The sequence below is a fragment of the Gekko japonicus genome, unplaced genomic scaffold (genome assembly GCF_001447785.1).
Source record: "Gekko japonicus isolate JY-2015 unplaced genomic scaffold, Gekko_japonicus_V1.1 scaffold81, whole genome shotgun sequence".
Lineage (NCBI taxonomy): Eukaryota > Metazoa > Chordata > Lepidosauria > Squamata > Gekkonidae > Gekko > Gekko japonicus.
Window position 1 is genome coordinate 215,586 of NW_015162476.1, and position 17,554 is coordinate 233,139.

Genomic DNA, 17,554 nt, shown 5'->3' on the forward strand with positions numbered 1-17,554 from the left:
AAGAGAACATAGGGTGCAGGAGGTGATACAGGAGAAAATGAGGGGCCCCTTGCAAATTCTTGCAGGTTCCGCAATGTACAATTGGGCCTGGCTTGGTAACGAGCACCGTGTAAATGGGCCACAGTTTTCCTTGGTAGTGGCTGCCAGGTATAGGGAAGGAGGGAAAACTGAAGATATGGGGGCAGATAAATGCAGGTTGGCTGGTGGGTGGAAAGGAGAGAAGGAGGCAGGAAAATGGAGAAATTATGGGAGCTTTCAGGGAAGGGAAAGTGGAAATAGTGGGGGAGGGGGGAATGAGACGCCTCCACAAGTCCTTGCAGACTCCTGCTGGTTCTGTTCTAATACCTTAAGATTCCATGCCCATATTAATGAGACGCCTCCACAAGTCCTTGCAGACTCCTGCTGGTTCTGTTCTAATACCTTAAGATTCCATACTCTGCTGTTTAAATCATGGTCCTTATTTTTTTAAAAATTGCCAAGCAGAGCTGTGACAGAAGAAAAGTACCAGCCTACTGTCTGCTGGTTTAACAAGGTGATGTCCAGACAGCAATTAATCCCTCGGGTTAGGGTTGCCAGGTCTGGCCTGGAAACTAGTGGGACACTGGGGGGGGGAGTATGTGAGGTGGCCATTGATGATGGCAGGATGTCATTTCCGAGAAAACCCCAGAAATGTTGTCATGCTTGTGTAGGAATCACGGTAAACTCTGTGGTAAAACGTTTAGATTTTCCCTGAAAGTGACATCACACCATAGGCTCAATGGCCATTTAGAAGTTTTATTTTTCTCTCTGGGAAATGGGAGCTGCAGACAGGGGATTCCCCGCTGCTCCTGAGGTCTGGCCACTCTAGTTTCCTCATCGCTGCTGCCGCTGCCAGCTCAACACAGCAGCAAGGGGGCCTCCGTATGGTATGCTGCTGTGCCTTTACCCTGAGCTAGTCCTCTCTGGCAGTCATCCCCTGGCCCATGCCAGCAGGCTGCTTTTCATGGATTTTTAAAGTCAGTAATGAACAAGACCAGTAAATCAGTGGATTGATGACCTTAGAACCCCATCAATCTTTGAACGCATGGCATATAGATGGCAATTGCACATGGACTTCTTTTTAGATATTTGGAAACCGTTTACAGAAACTTATGCGTAGATCTGCAGCCACTGTTCTATTTACATATACATAACTACCAGTATATCTTTTTTTCCCTTAAAAATCTTATTTAGTTGCTGGATTTAAAGTCCCCCCCCTTGTTATTTTTTCTAGGTTTTTTAATTTTTGAAAGAAAGAAAAAAGTCAAAAGAGTTAGCAATGAACAAGTTGCTATAGCATTATGATATCCTTATAACACTATTGCGATTTGTCACTAACCCTTTTTTTAAAAAAATCTCAAGGAACTACAGTTGTGAAGTGGAGATGGTTACCAGGGAACTTGGATGGGGCAATGGCACCAGTTTGGGTGGGGACCAGGAAAGATCTGGACTTTCCTGTCCAAAAGGGTTTGAGAAAAAGCTGGGAGGTGTACAAGAGCACCACGGCACTATTTGAAAATGGGGCAAAGATGCCCTTCCCATTAGCATCCCTGCTGGACTCCTTACTTAATACAGATGTAGCCTGATAATATTTTGCCGTTGATGGGCTTCCGGTCGAGCTAAGATGGAGGACTGACGCACTTTCGCGATCGTGCGAAGTGGGCGACGGCCGCTTTTGACAGTTTGGGCAGTTTCCAGCCCAACGCATTGCTCCCCAGCGAGGGGGGGGGACAAGCAGGCAGCAGCGCCTTGATTTCCACCAGGCTACTGCTCCAAGTTAATGCCTAAAATGACAAGAATAACTGGAATAAACATGCTTTGCCTGTCATATTTTGGTCAACATTTTCTTCCTTATCCTTTTCCTTGTTAGTAATGGTTGAAGTCTTTGACTTGTAACTGGTGCCAGTTGCAAGCAGCAGCTGTGAACCCTCAAAAAGAGCTTGCTATTTTTCAAGAATTATGAAATTTTGTTTGTTTTTTGTTTGCTCATGGACATTTTTTGTGCTGCTCGTTGGGAACTGTAGTTGGAGGCTTAGTAGGGAATGGAGATGGATTACCTAGGCAGCCTTCTGATTTACTTTCTGTAAAGATCCCATTTAAATTATATGTGCCTGGCTTCTGGGTCCATGCCAGTATGATTTATAACCTGAAAAATGCAAGTCAAGACCCAGGATATTGTGTTGTAAATTATTTCCCATTTTAAAAAGTGCAAGTCTGTTCCAGCAAGCATGCACCCACATCACAGTTGCCTTTTTAACTGGCCTAGTTTGAAGAATGCAGACCGAGCAGGTGCAAAAATTGACACAACAATCCTATGAGGTAGTTTAGACTGAAAGAAGGTAACTGGCTGAAGGTTACTCATTGGGCTTCATGGCTTAGGCAGAATTTGAACTTAAGGTTCCTCAGCATTACTCTGGCACATTAACCATTGCACTGCCGTACCATACAAATCTTACCTCCAAAATATAGCCTCTTACAACGTTTTTCTTCTTTTTCTCATGCAGGATTCATTTTAAGGACAGTTAGGCCCCGGTCACACGAGAGGTTTTGGACCGGGAGAGGGCCAGATCAGGGCCGCAGCAAACGGGCGCGGTCCCACCGCAACATCTGGGAAGCGTTGCACGCCCATTCCCGATCCGGCCCTTCCGCCGAAAACCCCGCAGCAAAAATGAACCACCTACCAAGGTGGTTCATCCGGGAAGTCCGCATCAAGGCCGGCCATGGGATCGCCGGCGCGTCCATCCGCCAGTGCATCCCCGGCTCCTGGCCGAACTGCGCATGCTCACACATGCGCAGTTCGGCAGCCTCCCCCTCCCGATCGTGTCTTCCTCCCCGGCATCTGATCATGCTGGGAAGCAACGGCGTCGTGGCTCAGGGGATCCGTGGGATCCCGCCGCGGCATCTCTATTTTGGTGCGGCTCTAATTAGTCGCACTTTGGCCGGTGTTTTCCCTACCATGTGGCAGGGACCTTAGTGCAATTTCCTTGCATTGCTTTTCACAAATTTTCCTCCTCTGGTCTTTATAGCAGTGCATCTGAGCATCATTTGCTTCTGCTAGGCAGCAGAAGTAGGGCTCTGGATGAGGTAGCTCAGGTCACTGTCATGACTGCCAAAGACAAAAGCTCCATGCAGATTCCTGTCACTCGTTGCATGGGGGAGGCAGAAGAGGCACAAGGGTGCTGGGCCCACCTCCACGTGACTGCCAAGTCTGCATGGGGAGATTGTGTGGAAGAAGTTCACCCTCCATGTGATCAGTGACACTGGTTTTCACGTGCTGCTGATCACAGGGAGAGGGGGTGTGTGCAGGCACTTCGGCTGTGTGTCTGCACCCTGCAGCAACCTCAGTGGGCGCATGGAGGCACGGAGCTTATGCCCGCTCTACTTACCTGCATAGTAATCGATTCTGTTTGCAGATGTCTTCATAGGGATAAAGTGTCATTTTTAAAAGGACGTTGGATTTATTTACTGCTTCAGCAACAGAATGTTAGCCTATCCATCATTCTCAAACAGAAGACATGTCCCAAATGTATAATCTAAGGGCAGGGCATGCATGTTTAACAGTTTGCAACAAGCACTCACATTTATGAAATATTCCTTACACAGGCAGTCTTCAGACCCTGCTTGGTAGATAGGGGCCTCTGCCCTCTGGGAAGAGAATTTCACGAAGGAGGTGCCACAACAAAGAAGGCACTGCTGCGTCTTCCTATCAATCTGATCTCTTGAAGAGCTCAGGATGGCCTGCTTATATATGCAAGAGGTACCAGGATCAGTATTTGCAAATGAAAGGATTAGGTCAAAGGTGATGTGAAAGACCTTCACCGGAGACCCTGGAGGAGCCAATGTAGGTCAGGGTGGGCAAGACTGAGCTTGAGAAACCAATGGTCTGATGCAGTATAAGGCAGTCTTTTGGAATGAACCCAGTGGGGATGATTCCACAGGCACAGGGTGGGAGAAGGGAATCACTGTGTTATGTGAAACTGAAGTCTAAATATTCTTTTCACCCCCTTCAGTATAATAAATCATCTGCTGTCATAGTTGCCTGAATGGGTCAGCAATCTCCTAATTCTTTCTCAAATCCTCCATGGTGCCTTTGTTTTCCCTTTTGTTGTACAGACTATTGTTCTTTCATGCCTCTGTTTTGAAAAAGAGATCCGTTTCTAATACATGCTGCATTGAAAATTATATTGCCAGGCAGAATTACTTGAGCATAATGGATTCAGGTTTACATGATTGTCTACATCCAGATTTTCCTTATCTAAAGCTTTATTCAACACCACACAAGGTCAACCTGTACTATGAAATGAAAAGTTTATAATTGAGAGTCTCCAACTTCAATTCATGAGCTCAGTGGTTTTGTTTATAGCACAACAGCGACAACTGCAATTGAAATTATCATGTCTATCAGCCCAAAATAGAAACATTTCTGTCCTTCCAGAATGATCCACATCAATATGGCATTTTTCTTCAAATGAATGGAAAGGATAAGAAGCACATTTTAAAGTCAGGGTATAAATTCTTGTAAAATACATTTAATTTCTCTCTCTTTCTCTCTCTCCCATAATACTAGAACTCTTGGGCATAGGATTGCCAACTCAATATTGGAAAATTCCTGGAGATTTGGGGGTGGAGCCTTGGGGTTTGGGGAGGGGACAGACCTCAGCAGGGTATAATGCCATGGAGTCCACTCTCCAAAGCAGCCATTTTCTTCAGACAAACTGATTTCTGTAGACTGGAGATCAGTTATAATTCTGGGAGCTCTCCAGGGCCCACCTGAAAGTTGGCAGCCCTGCTTGGGCACCCAATGAAGTTGATGGGCAGTAGATTCAGGACAGACAAAAGTAAATACTGCTTTCAGGAAAGGGGTAATTAATTTGTGGAATTCAGTGTCACAGGATGCAATGATGACCACAAGCTTAGTTGGCTATAAAAGAGGACCAGAGAAATACATGGAACAAAAGATCTATCAGTGACTGCTAGCTGTGATAACCACATGGAACCTCCATGTTCAGAGGCAGTAACCCTCTGATACACTACAACATGGAGAGGATTTGGTTTCCATGCCCATCAGCAATTGGAAGTTATGCAGCAACATGTATCCTCGGCATATAAACATGTTTCCGTCCTCTTTTGCAAAGCCACATCTCCCTTCCATTGTGAAGATCAAAATCCAAGTTGGAATCCATGCTCCAAGAAATCTCTTTCAACCAGTAGCCTCCTGGCTATCAAGTGCTTCAGTGCAGCATAACTCCCAGTGCAGCATAACAACATAACTCCCAGCTGCTGATATGTGACATAAATTTGTCATATTGAGAACTTCAGAACTAGTAGTGTTACATTGTAACCTTGATTTATAGCTCATGATTGTTGAGAGTCTGGGAACTTTATGTGTTACATTGTAACTCTGGCTTGGCGCTTTTGACTTTGTATTCAATACTTTTGGAGTTGTTATAAGAAAGCTTTGACAACGGAATATATACTAAGAATATACACTCATTTGGTATTTCAAATTATTTATTTAAAGGCATTGCTATAAGACTTGTTAATTGCATTCGCAACTGTTCATTTGTGTTTGATAAGGTTACAGGGTTGCCAGGTCCACCAGCAGGGTTGCCAGGTTACAGGGCCACCAGCAGGAGAGGCACAGTTGCCAGCTCCAGGTTGGAAAACTCCTGGAGATTTGGAGATGGAGCCTGGGGAGGACGGGGACCTCAGTGGGGTAGAATGCCACAGAGTCCACCCTCCAAAACAGCCATTTTCTCCAGCGGAACTGATGTCTGTAGCCTGGTGATGAGCTGTAATTCTGGGGGATCCCTAGGTCCCTCCTGGAGGCTGGCATCCCTACTGAAGGTGTATCTTTTACAGCCCTTTATTCTTACAGTCACCACCGTTGCATAGAGGGTACTTGTTGGGATTCCTCATGGCCACTTACAGTTAAGCAGAAACACTCTCTGATAGCCCTGATGTAGCTACATGGAACGGTACTCTACAGCAGTCAAACATGTGACCCGGGGGCCGGATCAGGCCCCCGGAGGGCTTCCATCAGGCCCGCAGTGGAACTAGTCATCTCCTGCTTCCAGTTCTGCTGCTGCTGCAGCATCATAGCTTGCTTTGCCAGACTCTCTTAATCACCCAGCCATTTCATGTTTTAACCTGGGTCCTAGACTCAGAACTCTGAGCATGAGATTTCTGTGCTGAATGTCAGTAAATCAAAAGTAGGTTTGCAGCTTACAGAGCTAATATTGTAAGCATGTTTTTATTTTAAGTAAAAAAAAATCTTTGTGTTTGTGTCCTTTGTAAAGTTTATATCTCTGCTACCTGGCATTACATTTTATGACACACATGGCCCGTCCCAACAAGGTCTCATTTATGTCAGATCCAGCCCTCATAACAAATGAGTTCGACACCCCTGCTCTGGAGATTACAAAAAGTGAATATGGAGTGATGAACATTCAAAGATGTTCTTTCCAGCATCTCCATAAAGACTGTGATGTATGTGCTCTTCGCAAGTCTTCCATTCTCAGCTACACTTAACCTGTAAAATGGGAATATTCCAAACTTGTTTTTCAGGGTAGTTGGAAATGTAGAAGTTCACCATGCCACTGTCACCCAAAAGTGTTACTGTCTCTCATCCTCATCTCTCATAGGCTGTTGGATGTTATTTTGGAAAGAACTACATGCACAGCCTTGAGCTCACAGAAGGAAGAGCAAGAGCTTTAGCGCGGTCAGAGAGTGTGGTCAGATGGTATGTTTTCTGAGTTCTGGCCATGCCTTTGATTTCATCCGAGTTTTTTGTGTCTTCTGGAGAGAAACGTTCAGACTTCTCCGCTGTTACCTGCTTCACTGTGCACTCACGCCATGGGCAACCGTCCAGACCATCCCAATTCACTGTGCACTCACCCCATGGGCAACCGTCCAGACCATCCTGATGGAGGAACACTGTCACATGACTTTGACTCTAGTTCCAGATGAGGAAAATGGCCCCCAAAATGCAAGCCTGGCTAGGGAGTATTTTCAAAGCTGTCCAACCCCCCAAAATAAGAGAAAGGGTAGTGTTCCTTGAGGTTCCCGCTGGCAACTAACCCCTCCAGGGGCTCCAGATCCAAAAAAGGTACTGTGGAGCAGGAGCGCACAGGTATTGATTTAAATCCCAGGGGTGTTTATGTGGTTATGCACGTAACGCTAAATGGGAGGGGAAATGGTGCCAAAGCGGAAGGAACGGTTCCCTTCCATAGTGGCTTGATTGCACAGGGGAATCCGGAACTGTGCTAGGAATCTGTAAACCTCGAACCTTCCCAGGTTCTGAAAAGAACACATCAGGAGAGTGGTGAGTACGGGAGATCAACGACTGGGGAACAGGATACAGCTATGACAATGGAGCAAATAGCACGTCTGACTCCACCCAGAAATGTTGCATTTGATCCAATTTAACATTTCGCATGAGATGATGGACCCACTTCCCCCACCTCTGCTATGGCCCTGGCTCAGGTCCTGAAGTAGCTGGCTGTTAATGCAACTTTACAACATATACCAGTGTTTGCTGCAGCTACTCCAGTCATGTGGACAAGCAACCTATCGTTATCAACACATAACCAGTTGCCATCCTAAGAAAATAATGTCCCACTCTCTCCATACGCAGGAATCATTAATCTAACATTATGAAGCAATCAACATTGCAGGTGTTCCGTATCTTAAATTAAGAGCCTCAAGGCTGTACATAATATTAACAAACATAGTAGAAAAAGGAGATGAGGACATTAAAATTTTATGAATGTCATAAAAATAGTACATAAACATTGAACAAAATAAATTTAAATCCATGCCTTTTGTTGGCATCTATTGTGTTTACTGGGAGTTATTGAGATGCCTGGGATCCGTCAGGAACTGAGTAGCAAGTTTGCAGCCTGAATAACTTTGAGATCAGCGTCCTATTACTGAATGTATTATATTATTCTGGTTCTATAGCACTATATGAGCATGAAAGCTCTTGTACCACTGTATAGAATATTTCCTGAAGAAGATCCTGTTTTTGAAACATTATTATAAAATCTAGAGACGATGTTGATTTATTCTTATACAAGGATTTTCTTATGATTTGATGGAATTTGTTCATTGTTGTTATGTAGTGTTTATTGACAGCAATTTTTTTTTGTAACTCTTGTTGACTGCCTTGATTTGTGGGTCAGACTCTCACAACTGTTTTCTCAGTACCTATTTTTAAGCCTCTTGTTACACCATCAAGGAAGCCTCTCCAGAGGAAGAGAATGGGAAACCATCTCTACTTCTCTCTTTCCTTGCAAGCCCTTTGCTAGGATTGCCGTTAAGTTAGTACTTGACACACATACATTAGGTTCACAGGTAATAAAATAGATGCACATCTTGAGCTAGAAACATCAGATGGAGAAATTACATTTTGTAACCCTGCAGCTGGAATAGGGACTCTGTGTATGGGATTGCTTACTCCAAAAACATAAAGAAATAGATGAATGGAATGTGTCAGTTTCACTTACGGGTCAATGTTGTTGTTGTTGTTGTTCAGTCGCACAGTCGAGTCGAGTCAGTGTACATATTTGAATTGCTTAGATCCTATCCCTTCCACTTGTGCCAGGCTGCCATGGTTGGCAGTGGCAATTGTCCATGGCACAGTGCTTTCCTTCACTTGGTGCTTTCTGCTCATGCAAGATGGTGTGTAATGCTGGAAGAATGTTCTCCACAATGGAGCACTGCCTCCACCGGGGAGCACTGCAGAAGCAGGAGGATGGTACACAATCCAAGCCACTACTTTTTGTACATTTAATTATATTGGAAGCTGTTTGTACATTTAATTATATTGGAAGCTTAAATAAATAATGTAAAGTACTCTTCCCCAGGGAAGGCTCATTGGAAGGAAGAAAACAGAACACAGACTCATGCAGAGCAGTGGTGGGCAGCCTCCTTTGTGGAGAGAAACTATGGATGTTTGGTTATGCCCTTTTTGCTTCTTTCTAATGTTGTATGTTGTCATTACGAGGTTTTTCAGTTTGCCTATTTTTGCTTAGGTTATTCCAATTCATTTGTTTCTTTACATAGTTGTTATGCCAGTTATACGCTATTTAGGATGATATTAAGAAAGGCTAACAGCAGCTGAGGTCCTTCTAGGCTGATTTTATTTCCCTGCTGTATTTAATCTGTGTGGGGATAGAGGAGTGAGCTGTTGGGTAGCTCTTGGCCCTTGGTTCTTGGCCCAGGTCTCATAGCCTGGGACCAGTGAAAACAAGCTTCCCAGGCATGGATGAGCCCAGATTTGATTTTTTTTTTCTTTTGTAACTCCAACACTTTTTTTTTTTGGTTTTGTAAGCCACTTTGATTCACTCCAGGGAGAAAAGCAGCTTGATGGAGTAGAAAACGGCATGAGATCAGGGCTCATGGGTGTGGTTTGCACAAGGGAAAAGTAGAATCAAAGGAGAGGCAAACTGCAGGGATAACAAATTCAAAATAAATCAACCTTACAAGAAATCTTGGGTTCACAGGAGACTAATTTTCCTGCACACCAAAAATTATCAGGTAGAATTACAATGCAGCCCTGTGCAGAGTTACTCCAGTTTAAGTCCTTTAGGCCCAATCTGCATTTAGCATTTCCTGAGTTGTTTTACCAGACCCACACTGAAACAGAAAAAGATGCAGGTCGAAGCCACATTCAACTACCCCAGGACAGCACCATACTGACTGCAGTGTCACCCCCGAATGGGCATAAAACAGCCATAAATAAATCTATGCAGACAGCCACAATAAAACCGGAGATCAAACAAAGTGAAAGCAGCATGCAGTCTGGACACTGCCATAAAATGCGACACTCAGTCAAAGTGAAAGTGGCATGCAATGTAGACGGGAATTTCTGTTCCAGTGTGGGTTTGGTATAACAGCAGAGGAAATGCTAGATGCAGACTGGGCCTTAAAGTCAATCAGTTTGCACTAGGCTAAATCTGCATAGGAATACATTACGGTCCTAGTCTGTTGAAAAGTCATCGAAGAGTTATTTTGGATTTCTGTATTATATGCAGGGGAAAGGGCATTTTAGTGTGTACTTTACAGTATGTGTTTTTTTCCAGCCACTTCTAGTTTGGTGACATTTCTGTGATATTTTTTGTTTTATCAGATATATGGCCATTACTGATCCTCTAAAGCCCAGGCTTTCTGCCACTGTTACTAAAGTTGTGATTGCAAGCATATGGATCCTGGCATTTCTGCTTGCCCTTCCTCAGTGTCTCTTTTCAAAGACGCAAGTGGTGCCCGGAAGAACTCTGTGCTATGTCTCGTGGCCAGGTGGCATCAAACAGCGTTTCACGTAAGTGTTTAAAATTCAGTGCACTTTTGACAGACTTTCCTATCTCTTAACAACCAAAGAACATGGCATTTACCAGATGAGCTCAGTCCAAAGGTTATAAGGATCGTAAATTAGACCTGAATATGAAAAAGGCTCCAGCAGACCTTTCTTTAGGAATGTGAAGAACATGGTATGCAGTTTCTTTAGGAATGTGAAGAACATGGTATGTGTCTCTCAGTGGTGTCTCTCAGTTTTCCTCTTGATTTTTAAATCAGTTTCTCTTATTTCACAGATAACTCAATTCTTCAGCAGAGGTTCCCTTTGTTCCCAAGTATTCTATAATGCCTTATAAATGAAAGGACTGGATCCAGCCATGTTTTCCAATCAATCTTACCCAATTCTTCTCCTTTTTAAAGCCCTTTTCCCACATGGCTTTTGTCTATGCAGGTCCTATGTTCCACAACATAGCCTTTTTGGAGATGAAAAGGGACACTTTCCTTCCTTTTTCACCAGTGGAAAAGCTGGTTGAATCTAACCTTTCCTCCAGTGCCATCATTTCATCCAATGATTCAGTCACAGCACTTTGGTCTATGTAGCTGGCCCCTGCAGACAGAACAGGCAGTGTTTCTAAATGATCTATTGAAGACTCCAAAGCTTCCTGTTGTCAATCTAAATTTGATTTCAGCAATATAAGAATGTATGAATATCTCCGCTGTATCTCAGCAGGGGTATATCTAGTCCAGCTACTTCCCACAATGGCTGTCCGGATGCCTCCACTAACCTCATCTCTGTTGCTCCCCTACTTCCTTAATAACACATATCCAGCTGCTTCTCAACATCAGTTTAGTCATCATGACGCACAGCCAGGGATAGGTCTGTACTCTGTGAATGTGTCCAACCTGTTTTAAAGTAATCTTCAGTACTAGTGGCCATCATCACATCTTGGAGCAGTGAATTCCCTAAATTAATGAGGTATTGTGTGCAGTAGAAGTACTTACAGATTGATCTCCCAAAGTTGATGGTAATCATAAGTACCCAGGAAAGAAGGGTATTTATTTACTATCTATAATAATGCTTTCTTTTTCTGCTGCTGCTGCTGCTGCTGCTACTTCTTGGGAAAAGTAGTCAGATGCAGAACAACCAATTAGTAACTGGAAGCAAAAGGATGGGAATGATTTCTTTCATGTATGGCCTTTCGGGCTCCCTCTTCACTAGTTATAAGGATGTTGGGTAGAGATGTGGAGGCTGGGGGTTGGGGGAAGAGTTCAACATTTCCAATACTATAAGTATCCAAATATGTTGGTAGTCCTATTGTGACTTGATGAGGCCATTTCTGTCCAAATAATATACTTCCTTTTGTTTACAAAAATTGTTTTCTAAGGTCAACTTTTCCCCCCCTAATCCCTCGGCAAAAATTATGATATATGTGCTAAGGCAGCATAGGATGCAGCAAGTTGCCACATCTCTCAAGTATTGGGCAAATTTACAATTCTATGTTGTTAAAAGCAGTAAGTTTAGGATTAATAGGAAAGTAAATATTGCATATATTTCAGTTTTTCCCCTATTTTCCATTTTTGCCAACACATAATAAACACCCCCACCCCCGTCAATTAGCCTCAGCATTTCCAGAAATTACGTATCTAGGGTTGGGAAGAAACGCTGTAGTGTGTCCCAGTGAAACCACATAGCTGCTTCTCCCCCAGGAAGCTGGGCCTTTTTAACAATGCAGACCGCAACTTCTGTTTTGACCAGTTCTTCTGAAACAATGTGTCAGTTTAATGTCCTTGTGTTGCAGGTACCACATCATTGTGATTGTACTGGTGTACTGCTTCCCACTGCTGGTCATGGGTATCACTTACACGATTGTCGGAATCAGCCTTTGGGGAGGTGAGATCCCAGGAGATACATCAGACAAATACCAGGAGCAACTGAAAGCAAAGAGGAAGGTACTGTTGCACTAGATTTTCAATTGTTTTTTGATGACTGATCATTATACATTTCTGTAGCTCCAAGAAATGTGTTTTATTGTTAAGGTTGCCAACTTTTGATTAAAAAAATACTGGCCACAATGGAATACATGGACACATGACACATGAAGCGGCCCGATACTGAAATCAGACCATTGATCCATCACAGTCAGTATTATCTGCTCAGATTGGCAGCCATTCTCCAGGGCTTCAAGCAGAGGTCTTTCGCATCACCTACTACCGGATCCTTTTAAGTGGAGGTGCTTGTGATTGAACCTGGGACCTTCTGCATGCCAAGCAGATGCTCTACCACTGAGCTACGGCCCTGCCACTAATAGCCAGGATATGGCGTTGGAGCAGCTGGACACAGCAGATTCAGGGCAGCACCTGACGGTTTCTGGAAGATAAGAGGCAGAGCTGGGAAAGAGACAGGTGGATCAGCAGCAGGACTTGGGTGGAGCCTTGCAAATAATGTGTGGAACCTGGCAGAATCTTGACCTCATGAGCTTCTCGGGGCCCAATACAGCTTCTCTGACAGAAAATGCTTTTAAGTTGAATCCAGACTGGGCACTTGACAACCTTACGCATGATCCTTACCCTGTGTATTATCCTTTTATTCCTTCACTGCAGTCCTATATTATAGAGGCGGTATTATTTCCATTGAACAGACCTGAAGCTGAAATTTAGGAACTTAACTAGAGCTGCGGTATTTAGTTGATTATGTAATTAATAAACAGTTGGGATTTATGTAAGAACAACAGTTGGCTCAAGCATGGGCAACCCACTTGAATGTAAATATAGTCAAGCCCAATGTGATGTGATGCCTACTGGAGGGGGGAGTTGAGGCCTGAACAAATGGAGATGGCAATGGATGATGGCTGGAATGGCTGGAAATGGCAAAAATGGATAATGATGGCTCCATGGTGCAGACCAGAGAAAGCCCAACACTGGAGCTTGGGGCAGCCAGCTGAAAAGAGAGAGTAGGTGGCTAGGAGACCAAGCGTCAAAGTGAGACTGTTCACAGTCATGGTGCTCAGCAGTAAGGGAACCTGCCTGAGTCCAGCCCAAGGTATAGAGCCACCTGCGAAGCCATCTGAGGAGCTCATTCTCTTTCTCCTCTCCCTACATCTTCCTGGCATTACCAAAAAGGACTGAAATGGAAAACTTCTAGGGACTCTGCAACTGTCTCTTTATCAACCTATAGATATCAAAGTGTGGAAAGGATTTATTCACAAATATACAGACACACAAAGGTTATGTTTTTTTCTAACTCTAGCAGGAGTAGGAGAGCCAACATTATTACTATCATTATTATTATTAGTGGTGGTGGCAAGCACCATCAAGTTGCAGCTGACGTACTGCAATCCCATAGGGTTGTCAAGGCAAGAGGCTAACAGAGGTGGTTTGCCATTGCCCTCCTTTGCATAGCGACCCTGGACTTCCTTGGTGGCCTCCCATTCAAGTACTAACCAGGGTCAACCCTGCTGAGCTTCTGAGAGCTGATGAGATTAGGCTAGCCTAGGTCAGGGTGAATCCATGTACAAATCGCAAATACATTTTGTTCCAGTTATCTAACAGCACATTAAAATTTGCTAATGAGGGAGAGTATTTTCTAAAATAGTAGATACAAAGGCAACGGCAACATTCAACCAATCCCCATTCATCTAGATACAGCTATACCTAATGTATTAATGGCAATGAGAAAGATGTCAAAGTTTACTAGGTGCTGTATACATTCAAGAGTTCCATGTGTAGGTCATTAGCAGCCCCCCAACAAGTGGGAATGGAAACGTTATGTATAGTTTTAGCCATTACAGTGTTTCCTGATATCTTCAGTTTATAGCTACTAAGATGAAATGTGAGTCCCACAAATTCTTCACAAGGTCATTTTCTGGATTATTATCACCAAATCCTTTTCAGTTAGCAAAAGACCTGCTGCTGCTGTCCACAATTTGCCAGGGTCTCATTGAGATGATAATGTGCAAAATCATTTGTTGTGACAGATGCTGTCTGCAGATACCAAATGCATAAGGACATTTATTTAAGACTATATCTTTGAACAGCTGAACCTGTCACTCTCAACATCAAGGAAAGGGAAGAACCTCATGTAATGATGAAACATGTGTATTACAGCCATCAGTACTGTTTGTAGGGATGTACTAATCAAAACCCAGCCTGAACCATGCCCATCTGTGTGTGTTATGTGCCATCAAGTCAATTCTGATTTATGGCGGTCCTACGAATAAATGACCTTCAAAATATCCTATCTGCCCATCTGTACATATTGTAAATGCTCCAAATTTGAACAAGATTATTTCTGACATTCAGAAGTCATCAGAGACCTTCGGGTCTGGTAGTTATACTGGTTCCTTACTTCTAGTCTCACTGTCGCAGAGCTCGGGAGGCAAGATAAAAAGAGAAAGCAATGTAAGAGATGCGTACCCTAATACTACTAACTTCATTTCCGGTACTAAAATGAAAAATGGCCCAAGCTGAGTCCAAGGTTTTTCCTCTTACACATCCCTTACAGTTTGAGAACGATGAAAAGGAAGACTGGTGCTACTGCAAAGGGCTAAATAATCAGTACAACACCTTCATCCCTTAAAAAAACATAGGTATTAAATAATCCATCAATTTTTCAAAATTATATTTTAATTAGAATAACACCTAGGAGGCATTGCCAATATTGTTAAGCCTAATTTCTTGTTTCATGCTTGAGATTCCTTTCAGACATCTTTTTTAAAAATTACTTTAATATTAGAATAAACAAACAACAACAAATATTCGTAAGTGATCAGTATTCATAAACAAACAACGCTACTACACTTCAAAAAAAGAACAGTTCTACATAGTAAAATGCCAAGGGTAAGGATAAACATTGTCTATCAAAGCAGTTGACCCAAGCCAAGGCCATAATAGAGAAATGTTCAGTCAATCAATTCAATGCCATATGACTCAAAACATTTTCTTAATCTCCAAATATTGTGAATAATCAATACAACTAAAGAACTGTGAGCTTAGTAACCTTCTCTGTCTTGACTTTATTCAAACAGTTTATAAATTCAAAGTCTCTGCATTCCCCCCCCCTAATCTTAGTTGCTTGCAAACTGATATTTTATCCATAACCATCTTTATTGTAGCAGTGATGGACCAATAGAGGAAACCCCAAAACAAATCAATACTAAATACAACATGAGCCACCTTGCAGCTTGTATCCAACCATATATTCTAAAGGCTAAAGTTTTTCGAACGGGGGTGGTGAGCTGCTGATTGCCTCCTCCCTCAGACCACCACTTTGCCACCTGTGCTGTTCCTGAGGGCCCACTGACACAAAGACACCCATAACAATATTTCTGGGGTCCCAAAGGACAACAGTTTGAGGGAGCAATTGACAGGATCATCAGTCACGCTTCTGAAAATTTAATCAGCTGTTGACTTCACTTAGACTCTGCCTTTCTCCCCAATGGAAACCTAAAGCAGCTTACGATGTTCTCCTTTCCTCCAATTTATCCTCCCAGCGGCCTTGAGGGTAGGCTAGGCTGAGAGTGTGTGGCTGACCAAGGTCACTCACTGAGCTTCCATCACAGAGTGAGGATTTGAACTTGGCGCTCCCAGATGCTAGGCCAGCACTCTAACCATTGCACCACACTGGCTTTCTTTGAGTCTTTAGAATGCCATGAATATGTTATATTCCTTTCTATGCAAGTGAACCTAAAATACTTTTAAAATATGCAAATGGAGGGGGAGACTGGCACAGAGAAACAGAAAGGGAATGGTAATTAAAAGTTGTGGGTTTGATTTATACAAGGGAGGAGAGATCAAAATGGGGATTTTTTCCCCCAAGTTGAAGCAGTAAAATTCAGTAGCCTCCCTATTCTTCAAGTAAATCTATGTCCAGTTCAAGGCTCTCCTCCTTCTCCATCATCTTTGTAAGTTTGTGTATGATTCCCTCCAATATGGTCAACATTCTTCCTACTCTGTTGCTTGCATGTCCCTTGTACACTGAACTTCTTCCAAACTCCAGACAATGAGAATGTAAAAGCCAGTGCATGCACTCTGTGTGTGTGTGTGTGTGTTCATTCATATGCATCCCTTCTACTTAACCTGCTTAGGAACATAAGTTCTATTAACATCCATGAGACTAATGATGGGGTCTGTAGAGTTGCCACTGTATTCTCCCTGAAGCTAAATTTGATGTTAGGTGTTCCTGCTTGGACAAAACACTTGGGAAATATTGAGGAAAGCCACAAGAATATTTTTTTAAAAAAAAATTGGAGTGAGGAATGATTTCAAATTTCTCAGCCTTGCTGTTGTCACTTGAAAGTTCCCCTTCCAATATCACTTCTGCCCTGCATGATTCTCTACTGTCATGTTGTTTTTCCTTGTACAATCACTTTCCGTAAAATATATGCAGCTTTCAACATTATTTGTGCATCAATAAATCAGCATTTTACATATTTATAGAATGGCATGCATAGTGTGTATAAAAGTTGCTTTTAAACTGTATAACCAGTACAAATAGATCTGTAGTACGAAAAAGAAAAAGCAGAGATCTGAAATTGTTGATAAAAATATACAAAGGAATGAACTAGGGAACAATCGTTTGTCCCTGGATCAGAGTGGTGAAATATCTCAAAGGTGTGAGATACACATATCCATATATGCTGAGCACAGAAATGTTAAACCTAGGGGATTTTTGATTCTCTGCTGATAATTTATCTCTATTATCCTAGTCAGGGTCGTGTTTGTTCTTAGTGTACAACAATGAATTTATCTCTATTATCCTAGTCAGGGTCCTGTTTGTTCTTAGTGTACAACGATAACAACACATAACCCAGCAATTCAAAATGTGCATACATGCACAATAATAGCAACATAATAATAACAACATATTGATAAGTTCTATCTGCATCTTTCCTAATTTACTTTTCTCATAATGGACTTTGTTGGCATTTATGTTTAAAAACAAATATAAATGTAAGAGGTCACTCAGTGGGGTACTTGTACAGCTTGGCTTTCCAATGAGTTTATTGTTTCTTCTTCCTGTAATAAGCCATAATAATCTTTTGATCTGACTGAATAGCAAAGTTGTTTTGCATTCTACTTTGCATGCAATTACCTAAACCCATAGAGGGCTATGTGATTCCTCTTACTTTGCATGCAATTACCTAAACCCATAGAGGGCTATGTGATTCCGCTTTTGATTACAAATGGGAAATACTCGGTGGCACCTGCAAGAAAGACAGTGTGTGCCCAGGCAAAGCCTAAA

General features: G+C 42.7%; 1 protein-coding gene across 1 annotated transcript in view; it reads left to right on the forward strand.

Annotated features, from left to right (window-relative positions):
• The window catches only part of TACR3 (tachykinin receptor 3), a 63,941-nt gene that overhangs the window by 15,297 nt on the left and 31,090 nt on the right, over nt 1-17,554 (forward strand). Inside the window, exons 2-3 of the mRNA XM_015405762.1 lie at nt 10,151-10,339; nt 12,114-12,264. Of these exons, the coding sequence (XP_015261248.1) occupies nt 10,151-10,339; nt 12,114-12,264 (340 nt within the window). The remainder of the gene's footprint in view (nt 1-10,150; nt 10,340-12,113; nt 12,265-17,554) is intronic.